The 23,018-nt window shown below is 38.4% G+C and overlaps 1 protein-coding gene across 1 annotated transcript; it reads left to right on the top strand.

The window, feature by feature from the left end:
* Nucleotides 1-584: 584 nt before the first annotated feature.
* Nucleotides 585-21,102, top strand: pepd (peptidase D). The gene is made up of 15 exons (XM_084721094.1): nt 585-679; nt 2,856-3,039; nt 3,711-3,838; nt 4,724-4,787; nt 9,097-9,144; nt 10,716-10,777; nt 12,538-12,582; nt 13,501-13,576; nt 14,990-15,036; nt 16,044-16,112; nt 17,375-17,452; nt 17,552-17,700; nt 18,158-18,342; nt 19,401-19,592; nt 20,203-21,102. The coding sequence occupies exons 1-15, from the start codon at nt 663-665 to the stop codon at nt 20,344-20,346; spliced, it is 1,488 nt and encodes a 495-aa protein (XP_084577220.1). The 5' UTR covers nt 585-662; the 3' UTR covers nt 20,347-21,102.
* The last annotated feature ends 1,916 nt before the right edge of the window (nt 21,103-23,018 follow it).

Below are 23,018 nucleotides of genomic sequence, written 5' to 3' on the forward strand. Positions count from 1 at the left end.
TTGTATTGCATTGTATAGACCTTTTCCATTGTAGCCATATTGCTGTGAAATAGCAGGGTAAACTCAGGTGTCACCAATTACACTATTTAAGGCCCCTTTCCATGTAGTGTAGCAAAGTCTTCCCAGTGAGCCAAGTCAGCATTTACAATAGCAGCACCCTGAATGGAAGGGAACCTTAATTACTATCATTGATAACACCTGTGTTTACCCAATTTCCTGTCAAAATGGCTTTTGTGGAAAAAGTCTATTGTCTCTATGGTTTAGACTCTATTGTAACGATTCAATACCAGTTTTACAACTACAGCATATCATAGGCAACAAATATGCCTACTTGCAATGATGTGACATGCACCAGTAGGCCTAGTTTCAGTAGTAATTCATTGGCCTACATTGGTTTGACTCCCTTACTTTTAGCTTCTTAAGTGTTTTTGATTTGCTCTCTTTCTGTGTGTGTGTGTGTGTGTGTGTGTGTGTGTGTGTGCGTGTTTTCTCTTTCTGACTGCAGTGCAATTTGTTGAGAAAAAGAGCCTCTCGGTGCAACTTCACTGTTGAAAGTGGTATTTCCGATAGACTTGAACGTGGCGCAAGACACGTCAGCTGATTGAGCGCCAGGGCTCACGTGACTCCAGTCAGCACATGACAGTCCGGACCAGCACGTCAACATGGCTGCAGCACCACAGTGAGTTGAGTTTTCTGCTTCTTGAGAGCTCTTTGACTGAAAGTAATTTGTATTTATTTTACGTGAGATAATTAATAGAGTCATATTACGTTTTATTTTCAGCCCACCGCAGTGTAAAAACGTTACTTCGCTAAGCTCGCGAGCTTGATAATAAAGCTGTTGCCAGGCAGATGTGTCGTTAATAACGTTACTGCACTGTCTGCGTTAATAATACCAAAATACTTTGAAGTTTAGTTTTGTAAGGATACAGCGTACTTTCGACAGTAGTGACTTGACAAGAGATCTGTTACATATATCTTTAAGTGTCTCTATAAACAATACTTAAAAATAAATTTTCACCCTAAGTTAAATTAAAGGCACTTTAAATCTTGAGAAATTAAACTAGTAACTACTATCGCTTTCTAAAACTAAAAACAGGATTTAGACTAGCGCACTTTGAGCTGTATACAGTAAAAAGTTGAACTGCTCAGAAATATTTTGACTTTTGAAAAACTGAAGTAAGCATGCTTGCAGTTTACTATTACTAATAATATGAAACTAATGATAATTGGTATATCCCATTACTATATACAGTTCACAGACTTTTTGACTTGGGGCCCTTAAAAATGAAGCAATGTAAGTGACCCTTCATCACTGTATTTATAGGCTTGAAATCATGATAGTGTCCACTATACAAGATTAAACAAAAATTGTGGATAGGATTTGGAGTGGAAAAACTCACATGACATCCACTGTATTTAATTTATTCCATTTAGTGCATTAGTAAGTACAGATGACAAAAATAATAGTGACTGTTCAAAAGAAGAAGCTTAAATTTCATGTGGTCATGACACAATCCAGGCAGACTTCTTGTAATGATTACATAAAAGCGTACAATAATCTGCTGTGCTAATCATAGTTGTCAGCAATAAGCAGACAAGAGATAGGCCTAACATAAGATAAACTTTATTGATTCCACGCTTTGGAAATTTACTTGTCACAGTGGTTCAAGAGTCAAAATTAGAGTTAGAGGTAGAGTTAAGGTGATTTCTGACTGAGACTGAAACAAACATCAGGCACACTTTGTGACATTATGTAATTCAGTGCAAGACCAGAAACTCTTCCCTCAAAAATAAGGTCAGTTAATCAGTATCTCACTGAAACAGTCCTATAATAATATAGTTTTCCCTTTTTTCCCCCCTTTTATTTCCTTGGCTATTGCCAGCGCAGTTTTTGAATTGTAGTGCATGATTGTGTCTGACTGTCTCAATAAGATCATCTGTGACCTCACTGGGGATTATCCGTCCTCTAAGATTCACAGTTACACCTGTTATACTCAGCCCACGGTGAATGGTTCAGAAATCCTTGAGCCATAAAATGCTATGAAGTTATGGATTAACCTTTGGTACAGTCCAGGCTGAATCAGATAGGTTGTGTTTGTTATCAGGAAAGCCATGGCCAGAGATCAAGATTTATAACAAAGACCTAACAGTTAAAATTATGTCTATCTGTGAGCTGGGCTGTGATTCACCCACCTCTTCAGGCTGAAATGTACTGACCAAATCCTGAAGATTACCTCCAGATAATGCTAAAAACATAATGGTGCTTGCATGAGCTGGAACCACCAAGTCCCCAGCTCAATGAGTCAGAAGACCTTAAAGGGATAGTTCACCCAAATATGAAAATCTAAAGTCTATTCACCTTCCTGCTAAGGTTGAGTGTAAATGACTTCTTTCAAGTCAACTTGGTATGTTGGGGCTTCAGGAGATTTGAGACTTGAATTACACCAGATCAGCAGTATGGAGGATTTTTTTTTTTTTTTTAGGCATGAGGAGTGATGATTGGTTAAGGATAATGTAAGAATATCAGGGTAAGCCACCATTCACTTCAATGGATTAGATTCTGCAACTCTGTTTTCTTGTGAAACTCCAGCAGTGTAATGACTGTACATTCATTTGAGTGAACTATCCCTTTAAGTGAAAGTCTTCCCAGTGCAGCTGCTATATACTTTTGTGAATAAGCACCAGGATATCAGAGAGCAGTTGAATGGTAGTAGGCACAGTGTAGACAAAAGTAGTTATTTTAGGCTTGTGTGCTATATGACAGGGCAGTTCTAATCTAGACCCAGAGTCCTTCAGTTGAGGATCTCTCCAGCCACTAATCCGCCCTCTCCTTTTTTGCCTCCCTGTCCTTTCAGACCTGTCTACTGGCTGGGTAATGACACCCTCAGGGTGTCTGCTGCCCTGTTTGCAGAGAACCGTCGACGACTCTGTACAGGGCTCAAAGCCAAAGACGGACTGGTGCCGCAGTCAGTGGTGGTGCTGCAGGGAGGAGAGCAGAAGCGGAGGTACTGCACGGACACAGACCTCCTTTTCAGGCAGGTAGGTAGTCTTTAATTTACTCTAGGATTGGTGCAAAACTCAGGCTAAGGTTGGGCCAGGGTCTTCCATTTATTTATCCATCATTCCATATCGGTACTCCTCTCTGCTTCTCCAAATGGGGGGAATACTGACCGCCATCTACTGTAGGTAATACGCTGACTATTGATAAGTACTTCATGCAATCCATCATTAAATAATCCAGACTGTTCCTTTAAGTCCCTTAATCATGTCCTGAGTCAGTCAGTCTCCTTTCAGTTGGTTGTGCCCGATCCCTGAAGTGCCCAGAGGGCATTCTGTTTGGGAGCCACAAAAACCTCATCAGGCTTCTCCTAAAGTCAGGTTCAGTTCTGAGTTTCTCAGGCACTGTTAATCTCCTCACTCTGTCAAAATATGTGGGCCAGCCATCCTGCAGAGAAATCACTTCTGTCTATGATCTCAGTTTTCTCAACACTCTCACCCAAGCTTCTGACTTATTTCAAAAGTCAGTGGGCATATTAAGAGTTTTGTTTTGTTGTTGAGCTCTGTATTCACCTCTCTTAACCTATCTGGCTAATCAAGGACATCATCTTATTCTTTGTTATGTAATAATCTGACCAGAACTGGCAAACTTTCTCTTCTCGCTGACTATCATAATCTCCCTCACTAATGCTCTGGCTGATTCCATTCTGCAGGAGTCTTTCTTCCACTGGGCTTTTGGAGTAACTGAGCCTGACTGTTATGGAGCCATTGATGTGGACTCTGGGAAATCCATCCTTTTTGTCCCCAAACTGCCTGAAAGCTATGCTACTTGGATGGGAGAGTGAGTCACACTAATCTTCAAAGCGCCGTGTACATGGCCAGCAGTCATCACCGGCTGGTCCATAGCTGGGAGCCGTAACTTGAAGAAAGAGTTGACAAAGTCATGTGCTACACGGTCACATCTTGTGCACCCAGTATAAATTAGTTTTTATATGAGAGTTTGTATTTATTTACTTTATTGGAAATGCCATCAAGAACTATTTCAGGCATAATAGTTTTGCCATCACCCAAACCACCTGAGACACACTTTTATTGCTTGTTTTGGAAATTATATATCCTCTTGCAAAAATAAGACTTTGACTAAGGCTGTCACAATATCAGATTTTCACTACACGATTATCATTGACAAAAAAAATTATATTACAATATCTATAGAAAATTTGGGGGAGAAAAGCAGTCAAATTCATCCTTCACTTTGTTTATTATATGTTTTGTCTCTTTTTGGCAAATGAGTAACACTCAAAATGTGAGTGTAGAGAGAGAGACTGTAACCATAGCTGTACAAACATGATTTTGAGTGGCAGGTGGCTTATGGGTAAAATGTTCTTTGGGCTGTAAGGTAATTTTTCATTGAGTTTGACTGACCATGAGTGGCCACTGGGAAAAACTGGAACAGACAGAAATTGTGCATACAGTGTTACAGTCACTCTGTGATTGTGTGATTGTGTGTAAGATAAGGAGGAGTTACAGATCAGAAGTTACTGAATGAGTACTTTGTTGGGTTCCTCATTAATTTTTATGGTTTCCTGTTTGTCCTGCCTGCTTAAGTTCTGCCTGTGTCTACACTGTTGGTTATGTTTTTACACACTGACCTCTTAAAATCCCAAGTCTTGGTGTTTCTTGACCGCGCTTTTCTTTACCTGTTCTGTGTTTTGCATGTTGACAGGATCTTTCCTAAAGAGCACTTCAAGGAGAAGTATGCTGTCGATGAGGTGCACTACACCTGCGATGTAAGTCTGTGTGTGTTGGTGTTGGTCTTTACAGCCTCCATGTGTGTGACCCTTTTTTCGGTGCGATAACTGAACCTTGGTGTTCAGTCACTGGGCTATGAAGTTACAGCAAAGGACATCAGACCCTCCATAAACTGTTTTAAAGGTTAAAGTCATCATTCTTTTATTTGAACCTCCTGGGAAAGGTACCTGTGGTGCCAGATAGAAGGACTAATATCTGGTTTTGTCTCCCACTGGAGAAGTTGTCGTTGCATACAAATGAATGAATGGATGAATTAATTTTTTATTATTGTGTCATGCACAAGCATGTGCCCAGCCCAAACAGGCTTATAAGACATTATTCTTTAGCAAAACAGATGAGAAACCAGAAAAAAAAAAAAAAAAAAACATAACATAGATCACAATTAGTGTTAATTAAATGACCCATCCTGATGCTTTTTCCAAGCTTAAGAAACAAAATTAGCCAACTTATAAACATTAAAATTAAACAACCATTCCATTCTGTTATCATTAGAGCACCAGAACATTTGTGGATTTTGGATTTTTTCATTGAATATAGGTTTTCTTAACTCATCATAAAAAGGACAATACAGTAGAAACTGTGATTAATTCTCAACTTCTCCTAAATCACACAGTTCACACAACTTGTCATCCTCCTGGATGTTTTTAAATCTGCCAACTTCAAGGTTCAGAGGAAGGATTCCTGTTCTCAACTGTGCGACTAAAGACCTTTGACGATTTGGTGTAACATAAAATTCAGGGCCATAATTGTGCTTGATTCGAATATATGTACATAATCTTGGTTTTAACAAAATATAATTTATTTTGCAAATCTAACAAGTAACCTTCTTCTGATTGTGTTTATGCTGCATGTTAAATTATTACTATACATATATTGTAATTCAGCTTCCTTATAAATCTCTTTTACTCAAGGAGAATTGTGCAATTTACTGCAGAAAAAAACTTCTTATTGATCCTGTTTTCTGACATATTATACAGTCGATTCCACAGTCTGATCATCTCACATTTCCGCCTTATTGAACAAGGAATCCAACCCAGATCGCCCTGAACAGACAAAATAGGAGCAAACTTATGAACGCCTAAAAAAAAACACAGCGTGCAGCTCTGTTCTGAATGGAGTCTACTTCACATTCTTTAAAGAATATATCCCTGAAGAATGATTTAATATAGGGGAGACACGTGCATCATAAAGTTGTGAGTGTGTAGAATATCCAAGATCTTTACAGAGTTTGAATTTGTTGACAGCATATTTTAACACTCTGTCGGCTGAATCTGCCAGGACTTTAGTTCTGATCTCATAAGTCATAAATTAATCAAGTGTAAATCCCAAATATTTATCTGTGTTTTACTGATAACCTCCATCTGTAACACCAGATCTTTAGCAAACTTAATATATTCTGTAAGTCATTTTCAGATTCAGCCAGGAGAGCAACATCATCTGCATACAACAAAATACCCAGAGTTAAATTATCCAGATGTAAACCCAAATTAGATCTTTGATTTCAAGAGCTAAATCATTAACATATATCGTAAACAAAGTAGGAGAAAGAATATCACCTTGTTTAACACCAAAAGGAGAACTAAACCAGTCAGTTTGCATATTATTTACATCTAAACAAGCAGCCGGACAGCTGTAAAATGATTTTAATGCTTTATAAAATCTGCCATCCACCCCTGCATTTAAAGGTTTTAAATTAAGTAAATCTCTCTGAACACAATCAAAAGGCCTTTTGAAAATCAACAAAACATACAACAGTAGATTTATTTTCAGCAATCATTGAAATTGAGTGAATGTGATCAATGCAGGCTTGATTTTTTCCAAGTATTTTGTCAGCCTAGCTTTCAGAATATTAGAATATAATTTATACACCGTACTAAGAAGACTGATTCCTCTGTAATTAAGAGGTATTCTTGGATCATTTTTAGCTGATTTTGAAATGGGTTTAATGATGGATTTATACCAAACAGAAGGAAAAATACTGTGTTTAAAGCAAAGTTTAAACAAACAAAAAAGCACATTTAGAAGTGGTGGTGACTTTAATACTTCGTTTGGGATTTCCTCCACACCGACAGCTTTCTTCAGCTTTGACCTCTCTATAGCAATTCTCACTTCCTCCAAAGTAATATAATAATTCAGAAATACATTTGATGAATATGCTTCTTGATTCATATGTCTCTCCAACTTATTTTTTAAGTACAAACTCTTCTAGTTTCAACAGTAGCATTACTTAAGACAACCTCCATAGGTTTTTCTGCAACCTCCTTGATCCCATTTTATTAAGCTATTTCCAAACCTGTTGTGGATTATTAGTTTTTAAGTAATCAAATCTTAATGACTGACCTCTCCAAAACCTCCTTTTATAGAACCGAAAAACTTTAACAAAAAGAAATTGTGCTTGCCTGTATTTATCTCCAAGTTATTGTCTATTCAGATAATGATTACACCGTAAAAATTTAAATGGGAGCTCCAGTAGAGCTTAAAACACCTTTTTTTCTAATGGGCCTTATATTGATTATATTTTTTTGGTTGGCATTTACACATTTCCAGAATTGGCATGTTGCAGAACTGATTATACCAGCTATCAACATTACTCTGTGTAATTTTACAAATTTCAAGTTGTTTAATCAACTCCAACAATTCAGAACGACACATATTAGACAACAGTAAATTCTCAGGGACAGTTCTACATCGTCTTTTCATTTGAGCAACGAGTATATTTTCTTCTCCTGTATGATCACCGACCTTAAATTCACTAAGGAATGATCAGGTAAATGACATTTTTCTCCAATGAGATCAGTACAGGTTTCTCTATTACAATCCATAAGATCTGTCAAGGTAATTAATTTAAAAACCACACAAGACTCTAGGCAGTCATGAAGTGTTATTAAATAATCCACCACAGCATGTGAACGCATTGGTGTGAGAGGATGAGGATGGTCGTGTCATCAGTGGCTGTTGTCTGAGAAAATCTGGACAGTAGTAAAATTTGTAACCTGCAGCTTCATTCTCTTCATTTTAACTGCCTAGTCTAAATATACATTCCTGTTCAGACTGTCTGTAATTGCCTATTTTGAGAGTTTTGGAAAACAGTGTATCAGTGCTGACAGCAGATCCCCGGGGGAGCTATAATTGAAGGTTGACGGCTTCAGAGCTATTTTGAATGTGTGCATGTTGACGAATCAAAATAATATAATTTGACTATAGTATACCAGCTTTCACTGCCTGGCAAATCACTAGAAGTTTGCATTTGAAATGATCACAAACAGTTTTAGATTCATGTCTAGATTTACACTGTGACCTCTCAGTGACTCATTCTGCTGATGTTATTTCAGGTATTTTTACATGTCTGCACCTGCCTGAGATGTTAGATTTGTTAATTAGTCGCCGGTTAAAATTCAGATTATCACTTCAAGTAACAGCCAATTCTGCTATGAAACAATAGCAACTCAACACTGCAGTATGTTATGAGAAAACCTAATTATTACAATAATAATTGCCTCTACATTTGTTTAATGAACACTACCATTCAGTCACACAAAGAATTCAGTTGGTGGTGTTTAGCATTCAGCTGGTAATGGTGCCCACAGGAAGGAAAGACCTAAAAGAGAGCAATATGTCTTTTTATCAGTATCAGGTTATAAATATTTCAGCAGTTTTCTATTTTTCAGCAGCAACATTCAGACATGGAAGATGTTGCACACACACTTTTATCAGCATTCACCTACTTAAGATGCAAACAGTTCACCTTTAAATTGTTAAATGCAACAGTTATGGAGGAAAAACTTGGGTCGTGTGTTTTTCATTCTTTTTAAGTATCTGGCTGGTGTTTACCTTTATGATTTATTGTTGGCAGAGTTTTGCTGATACTTCATACCTTTGTTTGACTTTAAAGCATAATAGCAATTATTCCAACATTCCTATTTGAAGCTTCAGCTGTTAGGAAGGGCTGATTTCTGTACTGTGCACACAATACACTGAATGTTTTAGGAAGTTCATTTTAGTGGTGTTATTAATAATAACAAGGCTCAAATATCATTGCATCGTCTCTGAACACTGAGTCAGGGATCTGTTATCTGACATTTAGGCTGTTGGCAGAAGAGTAATAAAGTCACTTGAGGTTTGTCATTCAGTGTGCTGCTGAGTACCAGAGAGGCCACGTAGCCACAACGGCGTCTGCCAGAGTGACCTTTATTCTGCAGACTGAGAGCAGAAAACTGGTGCATGTTGTCCCTGCTGCTCTACCGTGTGTCTCGGTCTTCTAATTACTTCCTGTCTGTTTCTTTGCAGATTGTCGATGTCCTGTCCAACCTGAGGCCAGCAACTCTCCTAACACTGGTATGCTGATGGCTTCTTTATATTGCAGAGTGTAGTTAGAACAGTGCATCACTTATTTCTACCTAATTACAGCTGTTGATATAGGGCTCTATCTTCCACCTGGTGCGAGGTGACACACAGCACAGCTATCTTCTGCTTGACCTGTCACATTTATAACTAGTTTTTAGTTTTGCTGCTTCAGTATTAATGGTATTTGCTGCAATGCCAAGGTAAATTATGTCGAGCAGTGCAAGCTTTCTAGGCGATTTCTTTTACTTTCAGTAATACCATAGTAACATTTCCATGCAAGCTGTAATATTATAGCAGTCGCACCATACCTTGTGTGTAAATGCACTCACAGCATTTCTCTTAATAGGGACAGCTTCACCTTATTTCACCACCTGTAACCCATCTGCTTTTAATCATAATGCTACTTTTTATGACCCAGCCCTCCCTGCCTGCAGGTTAACTGTAGGCCCTGCATCCCCATTCACTTCTCCAATTTGTTGAATCCTCCGTTTAAATATTACTGCGTCAGATGCGAGTGCACTGCAAGTCACTTCTGTGCTGTCAGGTTGAAGATGTGTGACGTGTGGTGATAAAGCATTTAAAACGCTATAAGGGGCAGCGTCTGGTGTACAGATGCAGTTTTATACTTTTGTATTTGCATTTCTGACCAGCACCCAGTACCAGTTTTTGAATGCACATGCTGTTTTTTGAATTTCTGTGCCTGAAATGTGTGTGAAGCATCCACCTTTAGAATGTGTAGGTTATTTGCAGCAACATCTAAATCTGAAGCATAGTCGACTGTCATGACTACAACTTTGTGTTCAGAATTATTGGCCGAGCATGTTAACATATGGAAGGAATTTTACTGTTTTTTTTCTTTCCATCAGTGAACTTGCACACAAATAGATGTACAGCAAATGCAAACTACAGAACTGAATAAAGTCAAGTCAAATCAGTTTTATTTACATTTCCCTGTATCACAAATCAAAAATTTGCCTCACGGGGTTGCAGTCTTTACAGTAAATGGCACCCTCTATCTGTAGACCCTCAACTCCGATTAATATTTTTTTTGCCTATCAGTGGGCCAAATTCCAAGAAACTTCAGACATGCAATATATGTCTCATGTCTCATTAGAGTAAACATAAGTCCACCATTAGCTCATTGGTTTTGCTGTTATTGAGCTTCAGGTGATGGCGGAGTTCTTACCACATATATTATACAAATCTAGACAGACATGGATGTAAACTGCAATTTGAGTGGTTGGTGGGAGTATATACCCATGAAGTGGTATTTATAGAATAGATTTTTTGTGTGTGAGCTGTTAAATATTGGCAAAACATGTCTGCTATACTAAACATCAATCTTTAATATTGTCAACTTTTAAAAACCTGATTATTATATTGATCAGCTGCTTAAAAACCACAGCGTGGAGAAAAAATGTAAACTCCTTTTTACTAATTGTACAGCTCTCAAAAATGTGTCAGTCTGTAATTATGGATTATAAACCAATTAAACCTACTGAATCGACATTTGAATGCACTTGGTGGTGATGCTGTTTCACTTTTCTTGTGTTTGTTTGCAGCGAGGATTGAATACAGATAGCGGGAGCATCTGCCGTGAGGCCTCCTTTGAAGGAATTAGTTGGTATGTTTAATTGGCGTCACTTTGCATTAACGTAATTATACTTTGTTCAGGGACGTTTTGGGTTTTTTTCTCTTTCATAACCACAGCTACAGCAGACAGTCATGTATACTGATTGTAGCTGATTAACCTAATTCTGAATCAAATTTAATAAAGCAAATAATTGTGCTTTTCCTTGTCAGTTATGAATTAATGACAATGCTACTATTGGTCTTTGTTCTTTTTTTAACTACATATGGGGCACCAGCAGGGATTTTGGGCCCTTATGAAAAGATACATTGGGCCCCACCACCACAAGCCATGCCAACAATGTGCTATCGCTGTAACCGAACCTCCTGAACCTAATCGACCCATTCAAAGTTTTGCAGAACTCAGCATTTGCCAGCTTGTAACTCTCTTGTAGTTCAGTACTTACTGTACAATATTTACTGACAGACTTGTCTGACACCCTATAAGAAATGAGCAAAAAGCCATCTGTTACAGTCCAAATGTACCTCTGATGGTAAAAAAAAATAAATCTTGAATGGAAAAAGACCTCTTTACATTAATAAATAACTTAAAATAAATACAACCTAAATTATGCCAGTGACCATTTCATTCTGCATCAAGGTATTATTAAAGAATTATTTTAAAATTGGCTTAGTCACTCAATGCTTCAAACTGTACACCATCCAGTACAAACTACAGGCTGTTTGTGTCTCAAATAATAATAATTATGTGGAAACGTAAATTAAATTCTTGGAATTCTTGTTGCTAAAAAGGTTTAATATTTTTTTTTTTTTCATAATAATAAAAAAAGAAATTTCCATGGACCCCCTGCAAATATACGAACTGACATGTCACTGAACACAATGCTGCTCACCTTCTTCAGCTGGGAGGAGGGCAGGTTCATTTGAGGGATGGGGATGAGGATGGGAGGGGAAGACGGGGCTGCTGGGCCTGAAGCTGAATCTGCATCTGTGGGACCAAAGACAACTGATTTAACAAGAATAGTTTGCTAAAAGTTGGTCTGCATTGATTAAATGTTGGCTATCAGGGGAGTGAAATGTGAACACTAGCAAATGTAAACAGTAGCCTCTCTCACTGTGGCAAAAATTTATTAATTCCACCACTCATGAAGTAAACCCAACTTTCTTTTAGAAAAATTGGTGACATAATGTCACCCCTCTTCTCTCTCTTTATTCCTCTCCTTTCTTTTTGTTTTTGGAAGCCAGATTTATGAGACATGATGCTGCTCCAATACACTCCAAACCAACCGTGTTTTTAACAGTATGTCTTGAAGTTGGCAAAAGAGTGAAAATATTTGGCTCCATTGATGTTCATTAAGCATAGGAAAGGAAATAAAATAGGATCTTGACACTGTTGGTGGTGGAGTAAAGCCAGTAGGTGGTTAATGGAAACTCAATTGTCTCTCCCTGGATGTCCTTGAGGGTCATGATGGTGAGTGGGTGGTGTGAGGCAGTGTAGCAGGTCGAAGAGACACAATGACAGAAATGCAATTTAAGAACAGCAGCCAGGGGCTAATTGGCTTGTGGAACATGGGCAGAAAGATCAGTGGTCAGGTATTTTGACGTCAGATTTGTGAATATCGGGATTTTGCCAGCATAGGGAAGCAAATGTGATTTTGGGGGGAGACTGGTAGTAAATGGCAGACATTCACCCACAGAAGAAGCCAGGCAGAATGTGAGGGAAGAGATCTTTGTCACAGATTTTTTTGCCAAAGCTTTATTTATATTTATTACTTTGCTCTCTTTTTTTCTCAGCTTCCAAGTGAACAACACTTTCTTACACCCAGTCATCGTGGAATGGTAAGTAATTAAAATGTTTTATCATAATGTACAGAAGATGAGAATAAAGACTATACTGTAGCCTCTCACTTCATTACCCAAAAGTTATTCAGTCATTCTGCTACATTTAACTCACAAACAATTACAGCTGCACAGTCAGGTAATTGTGTGTCTGTAATCAGAAACAGGAGCTTTTCTTTGGCTTGTTTTTTCCCCCCTTAGAATCAGAAGTCAGTCCTCACAGATGTAATGGACTTCGTGCTCACTTGGTCGTCCTTGGCATTAGAGTTTGCAGCCTCCCAGATGAATTGACATTTTCTGAAATAAGGAGGAATGCTTTTCAGGCACACCTCCTGGGGAGAAAGACTTGATTGAACCCCCTGCCCTCTCTACTCTGTGTAGCTCGCATGGTACTCTTTTGAAAGAGTCTATTTTTTTTCCCACTTTCATTTGTGTTACTATTGGTTACCACTGCCTTGTGTTTTTTATTTGTCTCTATTATTGTAGAAATCATTAATAAGCCGCAGTATCTAACTATTTGAAATGCAGCTACTGTTTCCTGACACAAATGAATGAGAAATGGTAAGATCAGCAGGAAGGTTCTAACATGGTCTTAAAGCTTCAATTTATATCAAAGACTGTATTACATTTTATTGTGATTTGAAACATTTTCAACAGTCGATTATGAAAAAGTTTCTCACTGGACTTTAAAGAATCAACATTTAATTACAATGATCCTGTGAATGATGGAGGACCATCTGTTTGTTATCTGTATCAGTTACTGTATTAAAAGTGTAAATATACAGAAACTGTATTCCTTTATCTTACCATGAGAGTTATATGAATCCTCTATGCAGTACACTCATTGTACTGTGCATCAATAAACTGTCAGGTTGAGAGAGCTGGTCTCTCACTTCTTGTTTCTGTCTGTGCCTGCAGCCGTCTGCTTAAGACTGATATGGAGCTGGAGGTCCTGCGCTACACCAACAGGATTTCCAGTGAAGCCCACAAAATGGTAAGATTCTCGTTGGCCGGGCAGCATCTGCAAGGGTGCTCAAAATGGTGTATGTTAGATGTTCTAACAACAAGAAATACATATAGAAAGAAAAAAGTTGAAAGCATGAAATTAGACATCTAAAATATCTAGGTATCAAACATAGACGGTAAATAAACGTCTGTGATGTCACCCATAGTCTTCTAGAGAGTGAGCTCTGGCCTTGGCCTCCCAGCTAATTCAAAAATGGGCAAAGAGGTGGAGCATGAGTGGAGCTGAGGCCCACCTGTCCCTCAAAGTGGGCACGCTCATAATTATATATAACTTTAAACTGGTGGGAAATTAGCTACAGAGCTTAAAACATTTTTTCAGGCTGTAAACATGTTTATTTATGTTGTAAAGGTGGACAGTTAAATATAGGAGTGGCCAACATTGCGTTGGCTTCACTCTTCAGCTCTGGACGTTGCTGCTTGGTACAAAGTTTTTTAAGTTTCAAACTTTCTCAAAGGATTCAAGATGTCAGGATCCTGTGAGGCTATAAGCTGTATAAATGCTATTGATTTTAACTTCATCCCATAGCTTTGAGGCCAGCAGTTAACAGAGATTGCCTTTGCCAATAAACTGTACCATTAAAACAGTAGTTCAGCAATACAGTTACAAAACAGTTATGACTCTTTCTTGAGGTGTGCAGTAAAAGCAGAACACACCCAAAGTACCTAAAGCTGCTTTGCTTGACTCTAATGACCCTTTTTTGGTTTTCCATTCCATTGTTTTCCATGTGGGGCACCTGGTACCAAATACTTTTGTTTGTATAACCTCAGTCGAGGTTCCAGGCGAGGTGATCTGATCTGAAGTATCAAGCAGATTTTTGAGTTTTAAACTCACTCAAAGGATTCAAGATGTCAGGATCCTCTGAGGCTATAAACTGTTTAAATGCCATTGATTTTAAGTAGCTTTGAGGCCAGCAGTTAATGGAGATGGTCTTTGACCAATAAGCTGTAACATTAAAGCAATATTTTACTTCTGCACAGGATTTCACTTTATCACCCCCAATAACCTCTTCGGGGGTTTTATCTGTCCTCTGAAATCACTTACTATGAGTGTTCAATATTGTTTTCCTCCCATTGTTCCCTCACTGTTGGGAGTGCTTGAGGACTTTTGAACTCTTTAGGCCTGCTTTGCATAAATCCTGTCCTGACTGTCCTAAAGGAACTAATTCACAATTTATTGTGTTATGTTAAAAGCAAGGATACCAAAAGTATCACGTAAACAAAAGAGAACAAAGAAATTTCTAAGAAAAGTATGCACAGACAATTGAGAATTCTTAGCTACTATGGGGGACTGGTGGTTTGTGCATATGGTAAACATTCAGATCCATTTCAAAAGTGGTTTTCACGTTTGCTAATCACATATAATCCCACTTTTTCTCTGTAGGTCATGAAGCATGTGAAGCCTGGGCAGAAGGAATATGAAATGGAGAGGTAAGTGGTGCATTTTGTCCGTGGATCCTTTTTCATGCCAGAGATGTATGTGGTGATGAGACATAGTCTGTCTACTTTCATATCTATGAGTATATCCACAGTACATTTGAAGACTACAGCAGTACTTATTTTATTTGACTTTACTTTCAAATGGTCTCATGATAATAAACTTTACGGCAAATGGAGACCAACTCTGCTCCTGTCACATTCATTTAGATAGAGTATGCTGACACAGTCACTGTAGTCAATAAGTTGGAACAAAAAGTAATAGCGTGCCTCGGTTCATGTTGACGCTTAAATGATCTATAATTCTTATTATAGGCACAGTGGAGTAAGTACTTGAGGTTCTTACTTGTGGGTTTGTAACATTATGTCACAGGCTTCACATAAAAACCAGAGTAAAGTAAAAAAATATTCTTGTTATTCTTCTTGTCATACTATATTTCCATGAAATATAGTATGAAACACAAGGAAGATGGATTATTACAGGAATAGAATTACAATCAAATGGAAGATCAATCTACATTTAGAGAAGTTACAATTTCTCATTCACCAAAATCACAAATTTCAACAGAGAAACACAACTAACCCATAGCTGGAACTGAAGAGGCTCTAGCAAAACACAAATATGATCTGTCATTTGAATGGTAACATAATAATTTTTGGTTTATCTGTAGATTTTATTAGGATTATTTGATTTGTATTTTTTAACAGTGCTGTGTCAGAGCAGCTGTCAGTCGTGCTCATCTGCCTTCATTGTGTAAGAAGAACCAGGAAATGTGAACCCATCATTTTACTCAGCATTGCGATGCTGTCAAGATCCATAGAAGTGTTTGATGTTCCTGACCGTGTGATGATTAAAGAATGAGTGCTGAATGAATTCTTAAAAAGTGCGGCGTCAGGAAGAGGGCAGTGAAAGTCCATCAGCTAATTAGTATTTTTTCTGAGCTCTACCGTGCTGAAATTGTGTAGTTTCCTTTTTCTTACGTTGTGCTTTTTCTTGGCAGCCTGTTCCAGCACTACTGCTACAATAAAGGAGGAATGCGCCACACCTCGTACACCTGCATCTGTGGAACGTAAGGCTTTGTCAGTTAATGTTTACCCGTTTCATTTCTAACTAACACTGAAATTATGCTTCTCCAAAGATACTTCTAAGTGTAGGTGTGGGTGATGTAGCTGAAAAGCTTCTCACGATAAAAGTGTAAAATGAGTTAAATAAAAAGGTTGAATTTAAACACTTTATTTTATTATTCTTTTGTGTCACATGTTGATGGTGCATGTGAACAACACACCTAGAGCCTTACTCAAGTACGTATCATATTGATAACTTAATTAACTGGTTAATTAAACATTGGGTATAGTTAGGATGTTGTCGTGAATGGAATAAAAGTTAGCTTAAAGGTTAAAGAAGTCACCAGTTCAAAATGTTGTCTTCACATTTTAGGGGGAACCCTGCAGAAAAAACACAAATATTAGAAACACTTTAGAATATAGTTTAGAACACCCTTTAAAGCTTTAGTTTGTAACCTCTACTTTAAAAAAGTTTTTGCTATATTTGCTGAAACTATATCTATAAAAGAATCAACCGGGCTGGAATGAGACTCATTCATGCCAGTGCTTCAGGTTGAAAGCTGGCTCTGATTGGTTGCTTTTGTTCAGGCATGGTGGATTCTTGCAGTTACCTTTAGGAGCACCAGGAGGAACCACAGGAACCTGATCCATTTTCTGTCAGGATATACTGACAGTTTTTACCAATATGACATATCATTTTTATAGAAGTTACAAACTGTGACTTCAAGCTTCAGTGGCACATTCTGTCCAAAGCAGAGTTTAGGATGCAGTGGAAGTTGCCTCTCTGTGGCCCTGCAGTCTCCTGATTGTCTTATTGGTCAAATCAAACCATGCCTGCTGAAACATCGAATTCTTCTTTTCTGCAGGGTTACTGTCGTCTAACACCCTCATTATGAATGAAGAATTCCCAGACATTTTTGCTAATCATGCTTTGGCCTTTTGTATTTAAGGCCATGTGTAATTAATTCTTCCTCGGAATTAGTGGTCAGTGGACGCAAGCTATTTTCATGTACAAATTAAGAGCTTGAAAAACAAGCACCTGATCATCACAGGGATTCTTCAAAGATACACAGTGTCTGGGTTTTCTAGTTAAAAGGTAAAAAGAGAGTGATGAAATGTGTAAGGACTGTAATCCCTTTGATGCTGCACTGAAATGCATTCATTAAAATTTGTTTTCATGTCGTCTCATAAGGTCACATCCAATGCAATTACCAATTTGTCGTGTAGTATTTATTCATAGTAACTATTTATATTCATGTAACAACAGGGGCGATAACTCCTCCATTCTCCACTACGGCCATGCTGGGGCTCCCAATGACAAGACAATTATGGACGGAGACATGTGGTGAGTAGCCATCAGTAGTTCTTAATTTTTGGCTTAAAAACTCACGGCACTGTGGACATGAATTTTACTGAATTAGTTCTGATGTTTTGCCCCCTGCAGTCTGTTTGACATGGGTGGCGAGTACTACTGCTACACCTCAGACATAACCTGCTCCTTCCCAGCCAACGGCAAGTTCACTCCAGACCAGAGGTCCATCTATGAGGCCGTCCTGAAATCCTCCCGAGCTGTCATGGCAGCTATCGGACCAGGTTATCATCTTTTTTTAAGTCGGTTTAATTATTGAGTAGCCTGTAGTGTAAAGTAAAGTGAGAAAAAGTACTTACAGTTTAATCTTCCAACCTGAAAAAGTATTACTAGCACTGGGTTAACTGGTAATTGTTTTGTTGCATTTCATAGGTATCTTTTTTGTTGTTGTAAAGTACAAACCATGTTAGTGATCATTAGCGATAACATTTGAGTTCCTTGACAGTTTAACTGTAAGGTTTTCAGTACAGTTAAAGATAGTGTCTTTACTTCTAATTATAGTTCCTGTGGTCTCACAAATAAAAATTCTTTGTGAATTACACTTATAAGTTAAATGTGAACCTGGCTTTAGATTCATGCCTACACTTTGAGAGGCTTTCATGCTCTCATGCGTACTTAAATTTAAAATTCAACATGAATAAAACACACTGTTCTTTCTAAACCATGCTGTTTGTTTTCAAGGTGTGAAGTGGACTGACATGCACCGCCTGGCTGACCGGGTTCACCTGGAGGAGCTGGTGAAGATTGGCATCCTGAAGGGTAACGTGGAGGACATGTTGAAGGTCCACCTGGGCTCCGTCTTCATGCCCCATGGCCTGGGACACCTGCTGGGCATCGACGTGCACGATGTGGGAGGATACCCCGAGGTGAGAACAGAAGAATCAAGCCCCGTTTTCACTTCATGTACAGCTTGGCTCAGCTCGACTTGCTCTGCTTTGGTTTTTCACCGTGGATAGTAACTTGTAACCTGTACCTGGTACGTTTTTAAGTCAAGGTTCCAAGTAAGCTGAGCCAGAACTAAAATATGATGTGAAATCACTGCAGACTACTAATTGGTTAGAGTAGTGTAGCCTAGGTAGTGTGTGGCTGAGTGAACAGCAGAGAGAAAAAGGTGAGCAGACAAGTTGTCAGTGTGGCAGTAAATGTACAGCATAGGTTACAGTTTGTCAGGGAAAAAAAGCTGTAGCTTCTTAAGACCAAGTAAAGCTCCTGTTTGTTGTTTTTCAACTGCTGGAATAGTGTTGCTATGACGATCAGCTCAGTACTATCTTCAGTAGAAAACAAAACAGAGGCACCAAAAGTGAGTCGAGTAGACCACATCACAACCAACCAGTAGTCTGCGATGTAGCAGTCAGACTCCAGGCAGTAGAAGAAGAAATTGCAGTGCTTTTCCTCCAATATTGATGCGTCATTAATAATAGACAGACCCTCAGTGCAGAAGTGAGAGTGAAACAAAAAGAGGCCAAGCATCGGGAACAAGTTCAGGATGAGGGCAGGAGAGAGGGGAAGCTGGAACGTTGCCTGAACTCTGAACAAAGATGGTTGTGGTAGAGGATTTTTTACAGTTAGGCAACTAAATACAGAAGCAGTGGAAATGCTGAGCGTTCACCAGCCAAAGGTGTCAGTATGGGAATAACACTGAAGCAGAGCTCACTCAGTCTGTCATTATATGAAAATCAGTGTTAATGGCTCGTTTTTAGCAAACTCAATCAAAGGGTTAGGGTCTCTGCTAATATCATTTGTTTATGTTTCTTGTATTTTTATACTTTTCTTCACAATTTGTGTGTTTGATTGTTTAATATCATTGACACTGAAAGGCAAAGGAAGAATTTCATTGTGCAGTGAAACTCCTTTTGAACTGTACATATGACATGAATGCTGTCAGCCTTGATGCTTAGTTTTAATAAACTGTACTGTTGTCCAGGGGGTGGACCGTATTGACGAGCCTGGACTGAGGAGTCTTCGGATGGGTCGCCTGGTGCAGGAGAGGATGGTCCTCACCGTGGAGCCCGGCATTTACTTCATCAATCACCTGCTGGACCAGGCCCTGGCCAACCCCGCCCAGAGCTGCTTTATCAACAACCAAGTGCTGGCTCGTTTCCGTGGTTTTGGAGGGGTCAGTCTGCCTGTCTTATTTTGTTGTGTTTGTTGTATTGAATTCACTGAAGGGGTGATAGAAATTAATCAGGTTGTCTACAGGATTAGTGCTACAAAGCCTCTAATACTGAAGGGAACTCATCAGAGAGCTGCCAGGGGAAGACTGATACTTGATCCACAGAATGGCAACATTGCTGCTCTGTCAAGTCTTGCAACTGTGACTCTAAAAGCTATTTGTAATGTGACTTTATGCATGAAAATGTCAAATAATGCAATATAAAAGTCAAGGCTTAGATATGGAAAATCAGGAAATTTGATAAATCCTCAAGAACATTGTGACGGAACCAGACTTCTCTGGAAGCTATTGTGAATGGTTACAGATCTGCTTTGACTAATTGAGGTTAAAGGTGCTGCTTTTGTTGAGGGGGGGCTCCAAATTCAATGCAATAGGAAAGTTCATTGTTGTAGTTTTAAGTAAAACAAAATTGCAAGCAGTGTAAATATAGAATTTTCAGTGCCTGGTCCAGCTCATAATCATATGAACTTTTCTGAACATTTTTTGCATTGACTGAATTTCCAGTGTTGATTCTACCTTATTTGACTGACTGCTGTGACACTGCTGTCTGCAGGTTCGCATTGAAGATGACATTGCAGTGACAGCCAATGGCATGGAGCTGCTGACCTGTGTCCCTCGCACCGTGGAGGAGATCGAAGCTTTCATGGCTGAATCTGCAAAACCCTTCAGCCCCGTCGTCGGCAGTGACAAACCCTGAATGATGTCACACAGTAAAGTCTTCGCTGTACGCTGTAATATCTTTAATTACTGCAGGTAGAGATGAAACTATGAAAATTTCATATCACGATTATAGTGACCAGAATTCTCACAGTATTATCGGTATTATCACAGATTTATTCAAATACTGGAATCATTAAGGTTTACATTGGAAACCTCTCAACAGTTTGAAACAGCATCAAGTCCTTTGCTATGTCAGTGGGTTAATGACACAAAACACCTGCGCCTGAGAGACTGTTCATAACTTTGCTTCATGCTGGACGGTATTTACTTTGAGTATTTCAAAGCACGGTTATCACACAGTTTTAAAGATAATTAAAATTTGAAACAGTAATCTGGATTTTATCGTGGTTTATTGTGAAACAAGTAATTGTTTCATCCCTAACTGTAGATAAACAACAAAGCATATTCTTCTATAAAACTGAAGCTACTACTCTCGCTCTCATAACTCACTTATACAACAGATACACAATCAAGAAAATCATTAAGAAGCAGAATTAACATGAAACAAATATGGAATTTTCATACAGTATCTTTTTCATAACGTTTTGAAAATTCTACTAAACACTCACTTCAAGGGACAGATTCTACCTTAACACAAGTGTTCATTTCTGTGGCTCCTGGAAAAAGAAATTTACATTTTTAAAATGATTTTTATTCTTCTAAGTTCCTTTTGTAAACATTGATTCATAAAAAATGCTGTGATATGAAATTAAATAAACACTTTAATTTGCAACTGTGTGCAGCAGACGCTTATTTGTTGGCATATTTGGTATTTTGTGAGAGTATTTTTTCAGTATTGTAAGACAATTCTTTCATAAATCCAATATATTTGAAGACCTCTAAAGCTGGTACAAGCACTGTAGAAAGATTGAGTCTCATTTGTCAGGTCATGAAGTACTGACATGTTGGTTGGTTGGTGGCCTCTCCTGAGTTGCATGTAGCAGCCTTAACATGAAGGAGACAGCAGTTGTTAGATATGTTCAGTTTTTACAAAGCCTTGACGTTAAGGTGGGGAAGATGACCTAAATGCAATGTAAAATACACACTTGCAGCTATTGGCCACCAGAGGCCACTGTAATTCTTTAATGGAAAAATGAATATTACAGTCTGACATGGGTGCAGCATCCAGCTAGATATTTCAACTATTTTATATTGTTTAGCAGCCACTCCAGAGCCATGTCAAATCTGAACAGACAACCAATAAGAGTCAAATTTTGTGAACTCCAGATAATTGCCACTGAAATATCAAAGATAATTCGGGGGGGGGGGGGGTGATTTGCTGTCAAAATGCCTTTCATTGATTTCTGTTCAGGCACAGTGCCAAAAGTGAGAAGACATAAATCAAACATGAATCCAAAACAGACATTTGCATTCATTTTTTAAATGCCAAATGAGATCAAGGTTGGTAAGGATTTGTATGATTTTGTATTGGTACTTACAGAGATGGCTAATAAAATCTAGAGCAGCAGCAGATATTTGGCCCTCTAAAATTAATATGAATGGGAATTGATACCTCAAAAATGTAGAACATTTCATTGTAAATATTAGACTTTTATATTTTTAAGCCCTTTGCAGGGCACAACAATGAATAGCACTGTTGTGCATTATTGTCTACCTCGTGTTGGTGCTCAGATCTATACAATTACTGTCACAGAGTGCACCAGTAAATATATATCTACCACGTCATTGAGGTGGATCTATCCCTGCAGATACACAGTCACATCTGGATACGCAGCCAACAATGAATGATACAGAAGTCCTTGAGCTATAAAATATACTGAGGCTATTAACCTTTTGTACAGTCCAGGCTGAGTTAGATATGTTGTGTTTGTTATCTTTTCAATCAAGTCATAGTCAGAGACCAAGATTTATAACCTGGATCTATCAGTGTAATGGCTGTGTAGCCGAGAAATGTCGTAATGCTTTCTGGCTAGTCCCCACATCTCATCAAACTCAAATCTACTGAAGGAATTACCTTCAGATGTGACTAAAATGTAATGGGGTTAGGGCTGTCTGTGCCCAGTTGAAGTAATTGATAATTCTCCTGAATTTGCACCAATAATTTGCCATTAAAGCTCAAATGACCAATTTTCACCACAGCCCCCAAGCGTCATCTATGAAGAGAAATAGCAGAACTGAAAAAAAAAATTGTCCAAAAGAGAAGGAAAAGGGGAAAAAATGAATTGAATTTTCAGAGAATTATAAGTATGAGAAAATCACTGTGTTTGGTGTTGGAAATCTGTGCTGGGTTTCTGGTCAGATTAAGGATGTGTGAATCTACTGTGTGCCGCCACAGTGGCGCGGTTTGGTTTTTTTTGGCAACCACATTTTCCGTTGTAAGCTGAAATCACAACATACCCAGTGCAACAAGTCATAACTCTTTTAATTTAACTCCTCACACTGCAGCTGCTGTTTATCTTTGAGGATATCAGTTTTATTTTCACTGTCCTTCATCATAATTGGCTTTGTGTATGAACGAAGCGCCCTGAATGCATCAGGATTTCAGAAAATAGTTTGATGATGGTGGCGACAGCGGGGGAAAAAATATGCCATGTAGATTCATTTAGACCCAAAATCTCCAACCACTACTCCACACCATGCGAGGAGGAGAGCAGAAACTGATGTACTATATAGACAAACCACCTCTTC

Source organism: Lutjanus erythropterus, chromosome 1 (genome assembly GCF_056507025.1).
Source record: "Lutjanus erythropterus isolate fLutEry1 chromosome 1, fLutEry1.hap2, whole genome shotgun sequence".
Taxonomy (NCBI): Eukaryota; Metazoa; Chordata; class Actinopteri; order Lutjaniformes; family Lutjanidae; genus Lutjanus; species Lutjanus erythropterus.